This window comes from Girardinichthys multiradiatus, chromosome 9, assembly GCF_021462225.1.
Source record: "Girardinichthys multiradiatus isolate DD_20200921_A chromosome 9, DD_fGirMul_XY1, whole genome shotgun sequence".
Taxonomy (NCBI): Eukaryota; Metazoa; Chordata; class Actinopteri; order Cyprinodontiformes; family Goodeidae; genus Girardinichthys; species Girardinichthys multiradiatus.
In genome coordinates, this window is record NC_061802.1 from 25,281,049 (window position 1) to 25,299,265 (window position 18,217).

The following is an 18,217-nucleotide window of genomic DNA, read 5'->3' on the forward strand; positions in this document are numbered from 1 at the left end:
TCATTTCAGTCAAATCCCTTCACAGCTCGTGGAGAAGGGTTTTTGCAGCTTAAAAACAGCAGATTGCCTCTACATCATTGTCACGTGAGAGAGCAGAGCAGAAACACCCCCTTTTTCCTGGTAACAAGTTTCTCTTTGTGTCCACTACTCTTTTTGTATGGGAAGTAAACCTAGGCCTGTCCGATTCAGTTGAAACAAGTGATTGCATCTGTGTCGATTTGCAGACATAGAAATCTGAGATGATAATGAACAAAAACAGACAGTTAGTCCCTTCTTTCTAATCAGAGACAAAACAGATTTGAAACAAAACGTTTTCAGTGATGGGACCTGGACATTTAAGGCAAGCGAGATGAAGTAAACAAAACAAGCCCAGCCTGGGGGATGGGGCTTGCCAAACAAAATAGGCTATCAACATGCAAAGTAAGAATCCAGTCCAACCAGTTAAAACCTGGAAAAAGACCTAGGCCTAGAACCAGCCATGAAAGCTGCTCCATTTAAAAAATAAGTCTTTCAGTCCAAAAGAATAAGAGGATTAAACACAAGTCAAACTTTTGCTTTGTTTGCAAGTGTGCTTATACTCTTGCAAATTCAAATACTTTTACTGTTTTAGACAACAGGTACTGTAATTTCACTTTGCAAATCAACAGCTCTGCTATTAAATAGCGAGCCATTTACTTATACAATTATTATAGTAGCATACTAACTCAAAACAGCCCAAAGCAAGAAAAATGTATTTATATTCCATTAAAATTAACTCACAACCCTGCCTCTGTCACACAGGACATGATAGGCTGCTTTGAATCATAGCTTGTTGACAACGGTAACAGGCCAGCCCTGTGAGCTGCACAATACAAACATAGGACACACCACCAACTGTAACCATTTCCAAAGCCTGGTCCCCTCCTGTGTTTCATTTATTCTAATAAGTTTCTCACTAAACTGCTGTTACTGTAATGTTTTATAACTGTTCATAATCTCCACCTGTCCTTTACATACCTGCTAATCTATAATCTGTAGAAGATTTCCATAGGGAATGTTTTAGGGTTCTTAGCTGTAGTCAAACATGTATTACATTCGTGTTTGCTTTGAATGGAGATGCGCAGAGAATTTGACCAGTGACTGGATCTTTCCGGTCAGTGGACCCACCAGAACTAAGTGCTACTTGGAGCAAGTCACGCTAATCAAAACACTTTTCGGTTTACTGCAGAAAGAACGTATTTCTATCACCGGGAGGTGTTACATGGCACGTCCCACCGGGAGGAGGACCAGGGCACGCTGGGGGGACTATGTCTCTCGGGCTGGCCTGGGAACCCCCAGAGGAGCTGGAGGAGGGATATGGGGAGAGGGAGGTCTGGCCGTCTCTGCATAATAAGCTATTTAAAAGGGAAACTGCATTTACTAAGTAGGCCTGTTTAAACAGTGTGCAAGATATTCATATACACTGTTTTAATCTGGTTACTGTTCTGGTTATTTTGCACCCTTTGCTGGTTCTGAAAAGAAGAAGCTAACACCTCAAACAAAACGTATTACTTTTATAGGATGCTACAAAGGGCTTAAAATGTCAACCGAGCAATCCTTAGTCTTTGTTTTAAATTAGTAAAACCCTGTTTTACGGCAACAGCCCTCTCACTCACACAGTGTGATGTCGCCTCTGCTCCGACTAAATAAATAATGGCCGCTCACGGCAGGAAGACTAATGCTGTTCTTACATCCCCTTATCTCTGATTAGCGCAGCATGCAGGTAAGCACAGAACAGATAAGGCAGAGAAGGAAAGGCAGCATTAGGTAAAGCAGAATGGCAGGGCTAATATAAACATGGCTTAAATTAACTCCACAACCTTTGACATAAGATAATGGTAGAATTTTATTTTGAAGCATCTGCCCTCCGATTAGCAGTGTGATGTTACCTCCACCACTTATAACTCAAACTTTATTTTTATTTCACTTTTGGACAAAGACTAAAACAAAGTGCTTTAGAGATTAAAGAAAAAACCCCAACCCAAATGACTCCCTCAAAATCAATCAGTAAAAAGATACACATGCATGATGATCATGGATATGTTAATAAATACACATACTAGAAACAAAGCTTCCTGGAAGAAAACATAATATATGAGGAAACTCCGAAAAATGAAACATAAGAAACTGAAAACATCAAAACAAAAGCCAAATCAATAATAGCAACTAATAAAGCCATTCAACTGTACAATTACACATATAGATAAATAAATGCACAGACAACATTGTCAATAAAATTATCCTACAAAAGCTAAGAACAGAATCAGAAAGGTGTAGCAAGGACTGGTCAGCAGGTCAAAGCTTTACAACAACTGGAGATAAGAAATTGGCCAGAAATCTATGATTGTATCTTTAGCTGTAAGGCTTGCAGGTAAACAGTCTGTGCAGAGAGTAGGTAAGGCAGATGAAGAAGAAAACACTGATGTCAAAACCTCCAGCAATTAAACGCTGATCTTGCCATAACCTTGGTGGAATACACTGCCTTTGTTTAAATATGATATATCTTTACACCACAGTGAAAGCTGATGTGTGCATCCAAGCTGATCTTTAACTCTCTGAGTCTCTGTTTAATGAAGAAAATGTGCCAACAAGAATAGTGCCACTGATTTGCTCATCGGTGGCGACTTGTCCTGCTTACTGGTATATGTCAAGAATTACTACAGATGTGTCAAGGTAATGATTGTTTACATCAAGGCTTGCTAAAATGGGAAAGCAGGCCAGCCATGTGAGTAAAACAATGGAAACAGGTGCCAAACCAACTGCTTTCTAGCTTTAAGGAAAAAACAGATCAGGAGTCACAGGATTAGAGCACAGAAAACAAGAATAATCTCTCTATCAGACTGGATTTATCAGGCAAGACACATGATGACAAAAGACACTAAACTCTTCTTGTGTTCAAGATTACTAAATCGCATTGATAAGTAATGGTAAGATTTACCTGATATCCCACCTCGGATATCAGGTGAATGGACCCGGACGACATTTAGTCACAGTGTTGCTGCATCAACACCTTGTTGATGCACAGCTGTTCATCCTCTAACCGAGTTCGGATTCATTTTAATGGAGGTCAAATATTAACCAATGATAGGCAGGAACACTGTGCCTTTTGTCCACTGATATACCAGAACATGTCATCATGACGTCTAGAAAAACCCAAACAAATGCCTCACCAGAATCTACGCTGAAACCAGCCAGTGCTCAGTGTATGAGGACCGGGTGATACATCCTTGGGTTGACCAAATCAGTAAGGGTCCACCAGCTCTGCTGCTAATGAGCAATGTGATGAGGTCCGGTCACTTGTTCGTGTCAGCAGCCGACCCATGAGGCAAGCATCAAAACCACAATCGCCTAACATCTGCTGACTAGTGAACGAGCAGTGCAGTGGTTGCCAACAGCGCACACGTCATTGAGTCACTCTTGTGAAGTGCAAATGGGGCCCAGCTCACTGCAGACTGTGTACCGTGCCTTGTGTTATGTTAGAGATGATGCTGGGATCTGATGAAACACAAGCTGCTTCCAAACACTGTTAAATCCAGAACTGTAGGCCCAATCACAGGGTGGGGAGTGTTACACAATGTTACACAACATTAGTCAAATAATCAGGAAATATACAACATAAAGATAAAGGAAAATAAATGTACACTTAATCCCAGTCCTTCTCCACAAGTTATCAGTTATTGTATTGAAGAACATTAATTACAACATCTGATTAACCATGACATAACAAGTTACAGAAGAATTCACTGAATTTCCCCGACATCTTCCCCTTTTTTTGTATGTTACAAAAATCATATCTATACCTATTTGTAGAAGTGCTTTCTAACTGAAAATTGCTTCAACTCCACGCTCAAACTGCACAGTTTGTCTCAACACATTCTAGATGCTATAAGAATGCCACACAAAGTAGCCAAAAAGAACAAGAATGCCACCAGCTGCCTGAGTTTTTAGGCCTGTGTGCAAGTCAACTGATGACGAAATGTTAAAAAAAAGGACCGACTTAGAATAAACGGACCATCAGAGTGAAACTAAACATCTCTTGTGGTCATACATCTCGCTAAAAAAAGATGGCCAACATAATAAAACCTGAGTTACCCTCTAACCATAGGAGGGAGGGAAGCTGTACACTCAAACCACATCTGGGTTGGCTAAAACAAATAAGGAGTTATAGATGTGGCTCCGTGCTTCACTGAAATCACGGTTGACAGTTTAGCAGAGGATACTTCCAACAAAAAGTTGGCTTAAAATGTTAGTTCCAGTCCTACTTCCACACAAACAGTAGCATTAGCAACTATTCCTGCCTTTTTAAATAAGGCTTTGCTAAAATACTAAAAGTAGCACCAGCGGAAACTTCAATACTTTAGGTAATGTGGAAATAAAATCCTCTAAAAGTCATATATTAAACTTGGCATGTTAAAAAGTAACACATGCACTAATAGGATGAGGTAGGCGAGACTTGGAGTCAGTGGAGTGGGCTGTTATTCCCTGGCAGACTTGCCAAGTACAATTAACACCATGTGACCCAGTCAAAGAGGGGGAAAATCCATTGATTTCTATGGCTAGAAAGCAAAACGGCTGAACCGTAATGTCCATTCCTGTAGCTCAGGCTAATGAAGCTTCAGCAGAGGACATCACCGGCTTGGACAAATGGCCCGAATCGTAAGGTTAAATGGAACTTCATAACCCAACACTGCGGTTCTTAAACTGTGATACAAGTACCACATGTGGTACTTGGGCTGCCTTTTCTGGTTGTATTCAGAAGAAACACTGGTAGAAATTATTTGCAAGTCAAAGTTACTCTGATGTAAACCTAGTAAGACCCAACAGCCAGACAAATGAGTTGTTCAAGCACAGCCATCTTAAATTCATCTGAAACTTTTTAAGAGAGGCACAGAGAAAAAAATCCAAAAACTCCCAGCAAGAACTGAAACGGACATAAGTGAACAAGTGCTGGTGGCTACTTGTGCTAAAAGGTTTTAGTGTACTGTTTTTGATAAAACACAAATCATCAGAGGTGCAGATAAGCTGCTTTTCAGATCACTAAGTTAGGCAGCCATTTATGATCTTGGAGGTTGGGCAGGGATCTCGCTAGCTTGGCGAATAAAAGTGCTCTGTGGTGAGCTCAGTCTGGCTGCAATTCACCACGGTGGCGAATCCTTGCTTGTGATACAACTTCATTTTAAAATTCGGTTTGCTTTCATGTGTAATGAACGACAGTCAGCCCAGTAACATTAATGACAGAAACTGCTGGATGTGGTGCTTCTCGTCAAGCTACTGCACGTGTCAGACCACTATCCAGTCTAGCGGGGAGCAGTGGATGGTTAAAGCATGGCAGCTGCTGAAAATCTTGTTCAGTCCACCTGAGGGTGTACAGGTCCTTCTCAAAATATTAGCATTAAACTAAAATTGCTGCTAAAATAGTCAACCTGTGTCCTTTTGTACAGCAAGCCTCTTAAAAGCATTTTCATTATTTTAGAGCTGACGTGTTGGCGTGTGCCTCTGTGAGTCAACAAGAAACAGTTTCATTGCATCCACTTCCTTCTCGTTTCTGTATCTGCTCTATTTCCCAAAATCAGGCACATACCATACGTGAACTGTTCCGGGGGAGTGAAAAGCTGCATTTCAACCATTTAACTTACTTCTAAATGCTGATTAACTTTTACACATTTTCTGTTTTTATTGCTCTCTCTGCTGTTGGCTCTAAGAATTACTTACAGGTCCTTCTCAAAATATTAGCATATTGTGATAAAGTTCATTATTTTCCATAATGTCATGATGAAAATTTAACATTCATATATTTTAGATTCATTGCACACTAACTGAAATATTTCAGGTCTTTTATTGTCTTAATACGGATGATTTTGGCATACAGCTCATGAAAACCCAAAATTCCTATCTCACAAAATTAGCATATTTCATCCGACCAATAAAAGAAAAGTGTTTTTAATACAAAAAACGTCAACCTTCAAATAATCATGTACAGTTATGCACTCAATACTTTTGCAGAAATGACTGCTTATATGCGGCGTGGCATGGAGGCAATCAACCTGTGGCACTGCTGAGGTCTTATGGAGGCCCAGGATGCTTCGATAGCGGCCTTTAGCTCATCCAGAGTGTTGGGTCTTGAGTCTCTCAACGTTCTCTTCACAATATCCCACAGATTCTCTATGGGGTTCAGGTCAGGAGAGTTGGCAGGCCAATTGAGCACAGTGATACCATGGTCAGTAAACCATTTACCAGTGGTTTTGGCACTGTGAGCAGGTGCCAGGTCGTGCTGAAAAATGAAATCTTCATCTCCATAAAGCTTTTCAGCAGATGGAAGCATGAAGTGCTCCAAAATCTCCTGATAGCTAGCTGCATTGACCCTGCCCTTGATAAAACACAGTGGACCAACACCAGCAGCTGACACGGCACCCCAGACCATCACTGACTGTGGGTACTTGACACTGGACTTCTGGCATTTTGGCATTTCCTTCTCCCCAGTCTTCCTCCAGACTCTGGCACCTTGATTTCCGAATGACATGCAGAATTTGCTTTCATCCAAAAAAAGTACTTTGGACCACTGAGCAACAGTCCAGTGCTGCTTCTCTGTAGCCCAGGTCAGGCGCTTCTGCCGCCGTTTCTGGTTCAAAAGTGGCTTGACCTGGGGAATGCGGCACTTGTAGCCCACTTCCTGCACACGCCTGTGCACGGTGGCTCTGGATGTTTCTACTCCAGACTCAGTCCACTGCTTCCGCAGGTCCCCCAAGGTCTGGAATCGGCCCTTCTCCACAATCTTCCTCAGGGTCCGGTCACCTCTTCTCGTTGTGCAGCGTTTTCTGCCACACTTTTTCCTTCCCACAGACTTCCCACTGAGGTGCCTTGATACAGCACTCTGGGAACAGCCTATTCGTTCAGAAATTTATTTCTGTGTCTTACCCTCTTGCTTGAGGGTGTCAATAGTGGCCTTCTGGACAGCAGTCAGGTCAGCAGTCTTACCCATGATTGGGGTTTTGAGTGATGAACCAGGCTGGGAGTTTTAAAGGCCTCAGGAATCTTTTGCAGGTGTTTAGAGTTAACTCGTTGATTCAGATGATTAGGTTCATAGCTCGTTTAGAGACCCTTTTAATGATATGCTAATTTTGTGAGATAGGAATTTTGGGTTTTCATGAACTGTATGCCAAAATCATCCGTATTAAGACAATAAAAGCCTGAAATATTTCAGTTAGTGTGCAATGAATCTAAAATATATGAATGTTAAATTTTCATCATTACATTATGGAAAATAATTAACTTTATCACAATATGCTAATATTTTGAGAAGGACCTGTAACTGCACAACCACAACACAGTGACCAAATAAACCAAATAAAATGTTATACATACCTTATTTATCAGTTATTCTTCGGTTTTAGCAGGAACGTTTTGGTAATAGTTGAATGTTCCTCCCTTTTCTTGGTTTGCATAAAACCTAACTAAAATATCCACAAACTATGTTGCTACAAATGTTCCCGTCAGCCATAGGCAGCAAAATTAACCCAGTTAAGAGCTGAACTAGAACAAGATGTTTCTGTTTATAGAAGGAGAAACAAAGAAATAAAATGCTATACGACCATGAGTACAAACAGTAACACTAATATAACTATTGCTCTAGGTTTGCTCCTGTGTTTTCTAGAATGTGAAGGCAACTTCCCCATTATATTTAATTTATGAATTTGTTGTCAGTAGCATAATTATTTAAAGAAAAGGGGGTTTAATTCAATTGTACACTATTTTAAGTCACTCTTTTTTTCTTTTAGAAAATATACAATTTGGGTACGATACTAGTACTTGATTGGGTCAGAAACAACTTTAGATTGTGAGATATCTTCTGCTGAGTGATATCAGGAAAAAAGGATCTGTGCAATAGCTTTCTTAACCTAATGAATGACTGGCTCCTCGGTTACACTGCTGGTCAGTGGGAACCAGGACCTAGTTACCAGTAGCTAGACAGTGACATTCACATTTAAGGAGTTGCTTTATTTTTACAGCCAGCACACATTTTTAATTTGACAACTGAACAACTAAATAAAAATGTGAATATCTTTTGTTAGTTTTATTTCTGAATTTAACTATAAGTTTTGCTTTGGTGTATACCACAGAGTTCTCAGTTTTCAATAGTTAAAAATATATTATTTCTCGAAGTAACAAATCTGACCTTACGACCCTAAAAAAGGACCATTAGACATCAACAAAGCAATTAACATTTTTTCAAAATCACTGAAAACAAATGCAGAATATTTTTCAGAGAACAATTTCGTGGCAATATCTAAAAAATATATTAGAAACTTTGCCAGGTTTTGGGATGAATTTGGGTCACATCTTTTTACATGTCTTAATTTAAATATAGGAGCATAAATGATCCCAGACTTATTAAAAAAGCTGTAGCTTTCCTAAATTTTGATCTACATACATGATCTCGGCATCATTTGAATCGCCGTTTAATGCTTTTTCTGAAACTCTTTACTAACATACCAACTAGTATGGCAGGAAAACCACATTGTCCTCGGCCCTGGTACTCTGTATTTCTGATATACAGACAGGAGCTAAGGTTAGAAACAAATGTTTTATTCATGTTTGATTTCTTTATTTATTTCCCACACATGCGCTAGAAAATAGTTTTAAATACTGAATAATAACCCTATTTTCCACCTAAAACGGGTCTCTCTTTGAACCAGCTGTACGTTTAACAGCTGACTGTGGGAACATTAACAGAAGTTATCAGGAAGCTAACATTAGCCAAGTTAGTATTCACCTGTTGAGCCCAAAGTCAATAAGCAACATCGATTATAGTCTCCTGAAAGGCTTTTCCACCGTATTGTTATAATAAGTTCTGCAACATCCATATTTGTTCACCATAAGCCAACTAAAACCAACGTCTCACCCAAATAACCTTGTTTTTCAAATAAAGGCGCAGCTAAGACGCTAGCGTTACTTTGCTAATAGCTAGCCAGGAAAGACTTAACTAAGATCTAATTTAGAAAAGTTTTTTTTATACATCAAGTTGCACAAAATGATTAGAAGTGTATAATTCTCGCTGACACACTGATAACAATCCAAACCTAACACAGTTTGGTAAATAGATATAATATAAAGTGTTGTGTTGGACATGATTAGCTGTTAGCCTGTTAGCATTAAAGCGGCAGGATGTGTGGGAAGTCCGCGGAGGAGAAACAACGGGACTTCATGCACCTGATCACGCCAGCTGCTCCTTACCGCTCCGGCTACGCTCGCGTTGAACCCCGTCAGCACCATCCGAGAGAAAGTTTAAACTGCCACAAATCTCAGTGAATCACATCCCCCAACCGGATCCGACAGTAACAAGTATCCCCAGATTCTCGGTTTTGTCCAGTTTTAGTGCATCCACGGGGAACAATATCTGGCACACAAACGACGCATTCCACAGGCTGAATCCCCACAGGGCTCGGTTCAAATTAAAGGGACACTCACTTGTTTTCTCACGCCTGCGTGTGTGTTCCAACATTAGTTTTGTAACACTCACCCTCTGCAGTAATGTTTGAACAATGGACAAATGCATCAACGAGAGAAATGCGTTGCTTTCTTTTTTTGATGTCTGTGTGGTTTCCCTGTGCCTTGCGAAATATGCCAGAACACATTTGTTTAATAAATACCCTGCTAACAACAATTATTAATTACACCCCCCACCCCAGGCTGCAAGATTTATGCATTTGCTACTAATATTGCAAACAGATGGTACAAGGTAAACATTTAATTAGGGAAATAACAGAAACAGGAGCGCAGAACAATAACTTCCCCAACTGTACCTGCCTAATAAAGTTAAAAAAAAAATAAGCAAAAACGTTTTCCTGGTATTTATAGTGATGTGAAATTATTCTCCAGTAAACCTCGTGGTTTATGAGAAGCAATTTCCACTTCCAGTAAATTCTTTAGACAAGTGGCAGGGCAGAAGTCATCACAGGGTATTTTAGGATTTTAAAAGTATTACTTTCTTAGGGGAACCTTTAATATCCGGTCTTGAAAAAAAAAGCCCAAATTAAGAAACTATTTTTAAACAAAGTCACAGGTGGCACAATTTGCTAATGTCGCCTAAACCCCTCTTTAAAATAAAAGTAAATGAAGCATTTCTTTCAAAATGCTCTACTTCTTAAGTTGATTTGAGTATCTAGTTGCTTCTAATTACTAATCTACGGCTTGCAGTTTCTCTGGGGTATACATATGATGGGACACAGAAGTCCATTTCCTTTAACCACTGGCCACCAGGCATATTGAAGACTCGTTTATATCTTGCCACAATGCACAGCCAGCAGGATGAACATCTCAGTTCCCAGACCTACTTCCTATAGAAAAGCTGTTCTCTAGAGAAGAATCAATCTCTGTGAAACTGTGTTTGTTTTATTATTCTTCTATTAGAGCATTTTAATGCTGGTTTTCTCCACTGTTCTGGATCCACAGCTGTCTGTCCCAAAGAATGTGTTCTAACAAGTTATTCAATATGTGGGATGCATGTATTCCAAATGTTGGTAACATTCAAAAGCGGAGACCAACCGAACCCATCCAGGTTAAAATATCACAGGAATGCCAAGGCAGAAATGAAAGCTAATGAAAAAAGTGTGGAGCACACTAATATAGACCAGAGGCTTAAAGTAAGAAATAGATTGCAAGTAAAAAAAAAAAAAAATGATATTCAACAGCTCTTTTTTAGCAGGTCAGAAATGGTTAGTGTGACAAAGTATAAACCCATCATTCATAACATAAAATTAACATGCATAATACTGAGTAGATCACCAATTTACCATCAAATCAACTTTGCCCAGTTAGGGCAAAAAAAGGACAGATGTTTTTGTACTGGCATTCTAGCGATACACCCTTCTAGTCCTGTGGGATTTGGGCTAGGAGCCGGGTTGTACTGGATTAATTTGCCACAAGGTCTCAAATGGTGTCCGTCAAGGCTATACTAGGACCAATGATTTTTGCAATTTACATTAATCAATTGGGGCAGTATCTTACTGATGCATTTCTCCATCTCTGTGTTGACGACACAAATGTTTATTGTCATGCAAGCATAGGTCTCTGAATTTTAAAAGCAAATAGAAATAGAAATAGAAAAAAGGATCACAGGATGGTTATCTTTGTTTCAATGTTTCATTCCCAGTGTCTGGTACTTTTATTTGTTATTTTTAGATCATGTATTATCTTTTATGTAAATTAACAAAATAATTTTTAGATAACCCTTTTCTAGTCATACTAACCACTCAAAGCACTTTACACTAGAGTGACGCTCACTGAGTGGCACTCGAAACTGAGATGGGTCTCAGATTCGAGATTTGCCTGTATAAAAATATAAAATAAAATAAAACTATTTAACTCTGATGAGGATGGACGCTAGGTGAAGACCTCACACACTTGGTTTTCTGTCTTAAGCCCATTCTTTGTAGTAGGGCGAACTACTGCGCAGCTGAAGAGGGTGAGACTACTGTGTCAAAAAGGTTTAGGTGGTAAATGTTATAGTAACATCTGTATGGGTGCCTTTTTTATGGAAACATCGGTCTGAACTCTATAATTTCACTTTACCTTTCATTGGTTATGAAGTTATGGCTGAGTGGGTTTGTGCATAAGGATATTTTAAACTGCTTGTGGTGGTGGGTGCACCCACGTGCTTGGCAGTTGTGTGCTGTGTGCACAAGTGTACCACTATGTAGGTAAGTGAGAATGCATGCACCGGTGTCATAAATAGATGCGAGTTTCTGTGCGAGCATAGCACCTGCACACACGTGTCAGGCGGTGAGCAAGCGTGGGTGCATGTACACCTGTGATTGTGGGGTTACTCACTCATGCACTGCAGGCCATGCTTTTTCTGCAGGCTCTTGCTGCATAATGAGCAGGTAGCAGAGCTGGAGAAGGAGCCTGGTACTAAGTGATGCCCATTGGTGCTGCTGCTGGTGGTCCTGCACACTTTCCCTTTGGCCTCCCTGTCTCTCTCCTTCACCCTATGCAGCTCTTTTTCTCGGTTCTTACCCTGGAGTGAAAAAAAGAGAAACAAACACACAGGTGGCTTTTAAATGCAAATGTTGTGTGTTCTCCTTCATTGCTGCGCATGCTGTGCATGCTGTGTGTCACTTCACATAATTGTGTCAGAGGCAGGATATATAATAGGGTTTGAGTTAGAAGATTAAGGTATTATGAGTCCCACATGCATGCAAGTAAAGTGTTTACAGCTCAGGATTTTGTTTTTGATATTTGAGCTGGACAACAAATAAAACTGCCTTTCTGGAGTATGCTTCTGCATTAAGACAAAGGTATCTGTCATGCAGCTCAGGCACCACGCATCTGTGGCGTGGTTTACCTTATCTTTATTGAAGGAACCCGTCACCCTGTTCCTTAGGGAGCTGAGGGTCCTTTTCACCTTTGTTCCTTTCTCTACCTTCCCTGCCCGGTCCTCCTCTTCCTCATTCCTAAAGAAAAAATTAAACATCCAGTTTACAATGTAAAATAAGACCATGTATGAATCTCAGACAGACTGGATAAACAATAGTTTTTAAAAGGGGTTTATTTGACCAACTTAACAAATAAATATTTTTTTAACTTTAAGTCTTTGGAAATTTTTAAACACCCTTTTGCAAGAATTAGGGATTACGTAATTCTTTGTTATTCTGAGGAGAGTCACAAATGTATTTCCAGCTTTTGTTGCTTTAGATCACAAAAATGTTAAACCATGAGCTCTTGGCATACTGCATTGTAATAGTAAATAAAGGGTAAATGGCCTGCACCTGTGTAGCGCTTTATCTAGTCCGAGGACTCCAAAGCGTTAAAACAGTATAATCAGTCATCCACCCATTCATAAAATCATTCACACACTGACAGCGGTAGACTACATTGTAGCCACAGCTGCCCTGGGGCAGACTGACAAAACTGTCAGGTGGGTGAAGTGTCTTGCCTAAGGACACAACGATTAAGACAAACAGAGTAGGGGTTTGAACCGAGAACCCACCGGTTACAGGACAAACTCCTACCCCCTGGGCCACAGTCACCCAAAATATTTTTGAAATTTTTTATATTTCCTTCTATGGTTTTTGCAAAATGCCTCTGGTGTTTCTTTCCACGCTCTTTTTAGTTTTGCCGACAGATTTTGAATGAAGGCTGCTATCGCACCAAAAGCTAGGGTTTGCGTTTATTTGCTTCACATTTTCCTGGTATTTATTGTAATCAGTTTATTGCCTCCAACTGTAAAATGCTCGCTGTTCGTCTATTCATCTGGGCTTTGTTTTGACTTCAGTTATACATAACTCCAAATCACCACATATACACAGGGCACATTTAATCATAAACATTATGAAGTCTGCATTCATGGAATTTGTAACAGATGACGTTGGTAAATAGATTCTGTTACTGACATTCATGCCAAATAAGCAATGGTGAATTGTTGTACTTACTCATTGGAGAGGAACTCGTACCAAGTGACACTTCCTGATTCTTTGATGTCAGGACTGCTGTTTCTGTGCTTCACTCTGTGAAGAACAGTTAAAAAACTTCAGGCAGAGAGAGTATCCATTTAAGCAGAACGCATGTCCAAATATAACCATAAATGACCGTACGAGATGAGCGTGTCAAAGCCAAAGTTTATAAGAACAAGAAAAACAAGCACAGTATGACAGCACAAGCTGATGTATGTTGCTGTGAACTTTCAGGAGTTGATCATCTCACTTTCTGTGCTCTGCGGATCCTTCCATGGTGCCCCACAGTTTGTGACAGTGGCCAGAAGCATGCAACTCCATGTGCAAAAATCATGCATACACTTACAGTGTAGTTTGTAAACACTCCCTGGTGAAAACCCAGTTCTGCTACAGAAGACGTGATTAGACCAACAGCTAAAGCGTGCAGACCTCCCTCTCCTGTTTACTCACCCATAGTACAGCTTTAGCTCCTGCAGAACTTTTTGTACCATCAGCCTAAGACAAACAAGACACTGACACTGAGTGGGGGGGAGAGGGGAGAACCGGACTGCTGGGAAGGATAATCCTCCTTCGTGTGCTGCATCCATTCAACCATCAGAGTACAACCATTTATTACACACAGACACACTCACTCAGCAAAGGGGCCATCTTGGCAGATAAAGGAGAGAGAGCTGTGGGAGGGGTAAACTGCAGACGTCTGATATGGAGCAGAAATGTCAGGGGAGAATGGGGAAAGCCCCTCTGTTATGTGGTAACTGTAATACATTATTTACAACTACACAACAGTATCTGCATGAACCACTCGACAGCTGCATAGACACAACGTCTTCCACTCTTTCAAGCACCATTAAAATTGTACTGCTACAAGACAGATGCATTTTCTGAAAAGGAGGTATTCAGGTTGCAGATGTTGATGGTGATGAACACTTACATATGGCTTTGTCCCTCGGTAGAGTGCAGGTTTTCTTCTGGGTCAAACTCCTCTGCCACTGGGGAAAAAAATTCAACAGGTCTGCCATGAGAAGATGTAAAACATCAATCAGTTCCACGTGAAGGAAACATTCTTTGCCCCTCACCTCCTGCGGCCCTGGCGGCCTGTTTGGACGTCTGCACAACACGAGAAATGTGCGCTGCTCTGGAATATTCATCGGTGGCGAGGATCTCTGATCGAGAATACAGCTGCCTGCCAGGTGTACAGATGGCCTGCAAAAGGGATAAACAGACGTGCGACTAATGCCCATCTGATCTGTTCTACATCCACTTCACAGCTTACAACAGGTACTGTATTGAGATTAATTATGCTTACAGTGGCCTTTATTAGCTGCTAATGTGCAGAGCATTTAGTTGTTTTTGGTCTCTGGAGTGAGCTCTTTGCAATTTGGCACAATATTCCAGATGAATCATTTCCCTCTAACCGTGGACTTATTTGGTAGCAAATTCTATGTTGCAGTCATCCTTTGGCCCTTTTTTTCTTAAAGAGTGTATATAATGTTTTATCACAAGGGAAGCTTTACAGAAAAGGCTGAAGTTAAAGGCTTAAATTGAGAAACAAGCCACTAAAACAAGTAATAATTAAGTATTTACAATTATGCCTAGTGATCAAAGAGGTGAGAGAGGATGGTACATTATGAAGCAGAAAGTTGGTGGGCTGAAAAAGCAAGGGGCCATTTTTTGTAAGATGCGTAAAAATTTGGATGATCTCACTCAGAGAGCTGCTGCATAAAATCCTATAATAGCACATGCATTTAAGTAATTTTTTTTAAGTAAACAAAAAAAATTTTAAGATTTACTCAAAAACTCACAAAAACCCAAAGAAGGACAAAGTTCTTGGTTTTATTTTCTTTGCTCTGACACGTCCTTCAGACTACTCTATCCAGGCCAAAACCAAGAATGTGATCTGATCTCAAAAGGAAAAGTGCTCCACTATGCATTTTAGTCCTTTCAGGAGGTGTTTCAGGACATACAAATACACAAAACACTAATTTTGAGGGAAGAATGAAATTTTAAAAAAAGACAGATTTTTTAACCAATAATCTGATAATTACGTTTTAAACTAAAAGAAATTTGAAGAAAAATGTTTGTCAACGTGCAATTACAGTGCCACTGGAAAGCATTCACACCCCTTTTTCCACATTATGCTATATTATAGGTCTCTCCTAAAACAAGATGGGTGTATTTTTTGGCCTCAGACACCTACACACAGTACCCCTTGATGATTTGGCAATAACAATTTTCTTAGGAAGATGCTCAAGTTTGTTTTTGCACCTTCAGCAATATTCATAGCCTTATGTCTTCTTGGATCTGTCTCTGGCATGGCACCCCTGTTTTGGAGTATTTTCTCCCATTCATCTCAGCAGAAGCATCCCAATGACACAGTTATAAATCTCCAAATCCCTCTGGTATAACAAAACATTATTGCCTGACAGATGGACCGACCTGATCTGATTAACATTTAACTTGCATATTATCAATCAACAATGTCAGCTCTGCGCTACTTTTAAATATAGACTACAATCCCAAAAACTTTGAGTCACCCCACTAAATTACCTGAATTCAGGTATTCCAGCGTGGTACCATGATAGGATATCATATATGCAATGAGTCCAGTCGTGAAAATAACATTCCACAATCGACTGTTAGTGGTATTATAACAAAGTGGAAGCGATAGTGATAAACAACATTGTCTAGAAGTGGTAAGCCGTGTAAAAATCGCAGAACGGGGTCAGTGAAAAATGAGGCTTGCTAACTTTGTGCAGGGTCAGTAGCAGCAGACCTTCAGACTTCATGTAGTCTTCAGATTAGCTTAACAATAGTGTGTAGAGAGCTTCAGGGAATAGGTTTCTATGACTGAGCAACTGTAAGACTGTTTTGCACAGTGCCCTGGCATCCATCTAATATAACACCTTTGGGATAAATTAGAGAAGAGACTGTTAGCAAGGGCTTTTTATCAAACATCAGTGTCTGACCTCGCAAACGTGCTTCTGGAAGACTGATCACACCTATTAACACACTCCTAAACCTTGTGTAAAGCCCCCCCATGACGGATTAAAGCTGCTGTAGATGCAAACGACTGTACATTGCGATTTTAAAGTCTGTATGTACAAAAAAGTCAAGTTAAAACCTCAAGTAAATCGTTTCCTGTGTAATTTGTTGTGGTTCTTTAGGATAAGGACATTTTATCACTGACACAAAGAAAGCTGAGAAGTGTTAATAAAAGCCTTTTGGTTGGTTAAAGAGTGGCTGTTTACCCTCAAACTGAAACCATCTGGCTCATCTCCGGGACAAGCAGAGAAGCTGCCAGACTGCTGCTGGGAGGACTGGAAAAGATTGTTCTGTTGCTCGTCATCATCCCCTTGGTCTTCATCACTGTCTATAGCTGCGGTGTCCAGACTTAGTCTGACAGCAAAGCAAAGACAAGATATCAAGTAAAGCTGTTAATTATTTTAATGCAATTTTTTTTTTTTTGGTGTCTTTTTAAATGCATGTTATAATTTCACTTTTACTCCAGAAACACCAAATAAAATGCTGCAATGGAGTACACTATCAGAAATTTACCCTGTCAGAGCCTGGAGAGAAATCTGCAGGCAACAATGATGCTCACATCCAGGTTTAAGACATACTCAGAATATGGATGGTAAAATTTGTTTAGTTTTTGATAAACTACAAGGATCAAATTTCAACATTTTCCACTCATCCTTTTTTGTTGCCCATTGTTCATCTTACCTCCTGCCCGAGTTGATGGGCGACAGAGGGACCCCCCAGCTGTGCCTTCGTGACGTTGACAGGGATCTGACCAAAATCGGAAAGCTGTCCATGTCTGGCTCTCCATCCAATTCCATTTTGCCTTGGTCCTTTACTCCGTACAGTTCTTGAGCTGGTTTAACTGTTTCCACGGATCTTAGTAGTCCATTTAGATCAAGTGTCCAGTTCAGACTGAGTGCAGAGCCAGTGGAGTCATCGCTGTCAATGGCAAAACTCTGCAGCGGCCTTGGACTGAGCTGGGCGACTTCAGAGTCAGAGGGAGGTTCATCTGCAAGTTGTTCATAGGGAGGAAATGATGGTGCAATGACCTGTAGGAAGTGTGTGGTCAGAGCCGTGCGCTTAGGTTGGTTTTTGGTATGACTGTTTATGTTTATAGACACTTGCAAGTCAACAGTTTGCTGTGCGTTGCTTTCTGGGAATGCTGCGGTGTCTGTAGATGCAATAGCCTGTGAGGCCACCGATTCTCCCTGCAGGTCTTTGAAGTATTCCGAGTCTATCAGCGAGGAACTGAGGCCCTGCAGGTCCTCTAGGCTGCTGCCCGCCTCCACACAGGGACAGTCGTAGTCACTGACTACTGAAGATGCATCCTGCAAGATCACAAGAAGATAAAATAGAACAAAAATGTTAAAGAGGAGAACAAATTAGTGCCTAGAAAAAGTATTCCAAAGTTTGTCATGGTACAACAAAAAAACTTCGATGTATTCTAATCAAAGAAGTGATAACTGTAAAGTGGAAGGAAAACAACGTATTTCTATTGTATTTATGAATAAATGCTGAAAAGTGTGGCAAGCATCGACTCTGACCAGCTTGCTTGACCTTGCAGAAGAAAAGCATCGCCTCAGCATGATGCTGCCACAGGCATGTTTCACTGTGGAGATGCTGTGTTCAAGGTGATGTTAAAGATTAGTTTCCTATATAAATAGCATTGTGCACGTAGGCCAAACAGTTCAATTTTGGTCAGAAGACCATCTTCCACATCATTGCTGAGG

General features: G+C 40.3%; 1 protein-coding gene across 3 annotated transcripts in view; it reads right to left on the minus strand.

Moving 5' to 3' along the window:
• arhgef18b (rho/rac guanine nucleotide exchange factor (GEF) 18b) overlaps positions 1–18,217 on the minus strand; it is a 60,479-nt gene that overhangs the window by 31,619 nt on the left and 10,643 nt on the right. For 2 of the 3 annotated variants that reach the window (XM_047374843.1, XM_047374841.1), the window contains exons 4-11: positions 17,190–17,815; positions 16,715–16,862; positions 14,543–14,669; positions 14,398–14,455; positions 13,917–13,961; positions 13,446–13,520; positions 12,359–12,467; positions 11,845–12,031 (exon numbers count right to left, since the gene is read on the minus strand). In XM_047374843.1, coding sequence (XP_047230799.1) covers positions 11,845–12,031; positions 12,359–12,467; positions 13,446–13,520; positions 13,917–13,961; positions 14,398–14,455; positions 14,543–14,669; positions 16,715–16,862; positions 17,190–17,815 — 1,375 coding nt within the window. The remainder of the gene's footprint in view (positions 1–11,844; positions 12,032–12,358; positions 12,468–13,445; positions 13,521–13,916; positions 13,962–14,397; positions 14,456–14,542; positions 14,670–16,714; positions 16,863–17,189; positions 17,816–18,217) is intronic. The other variant, XM_047374842.1, reaches the window with a different exon arrangement.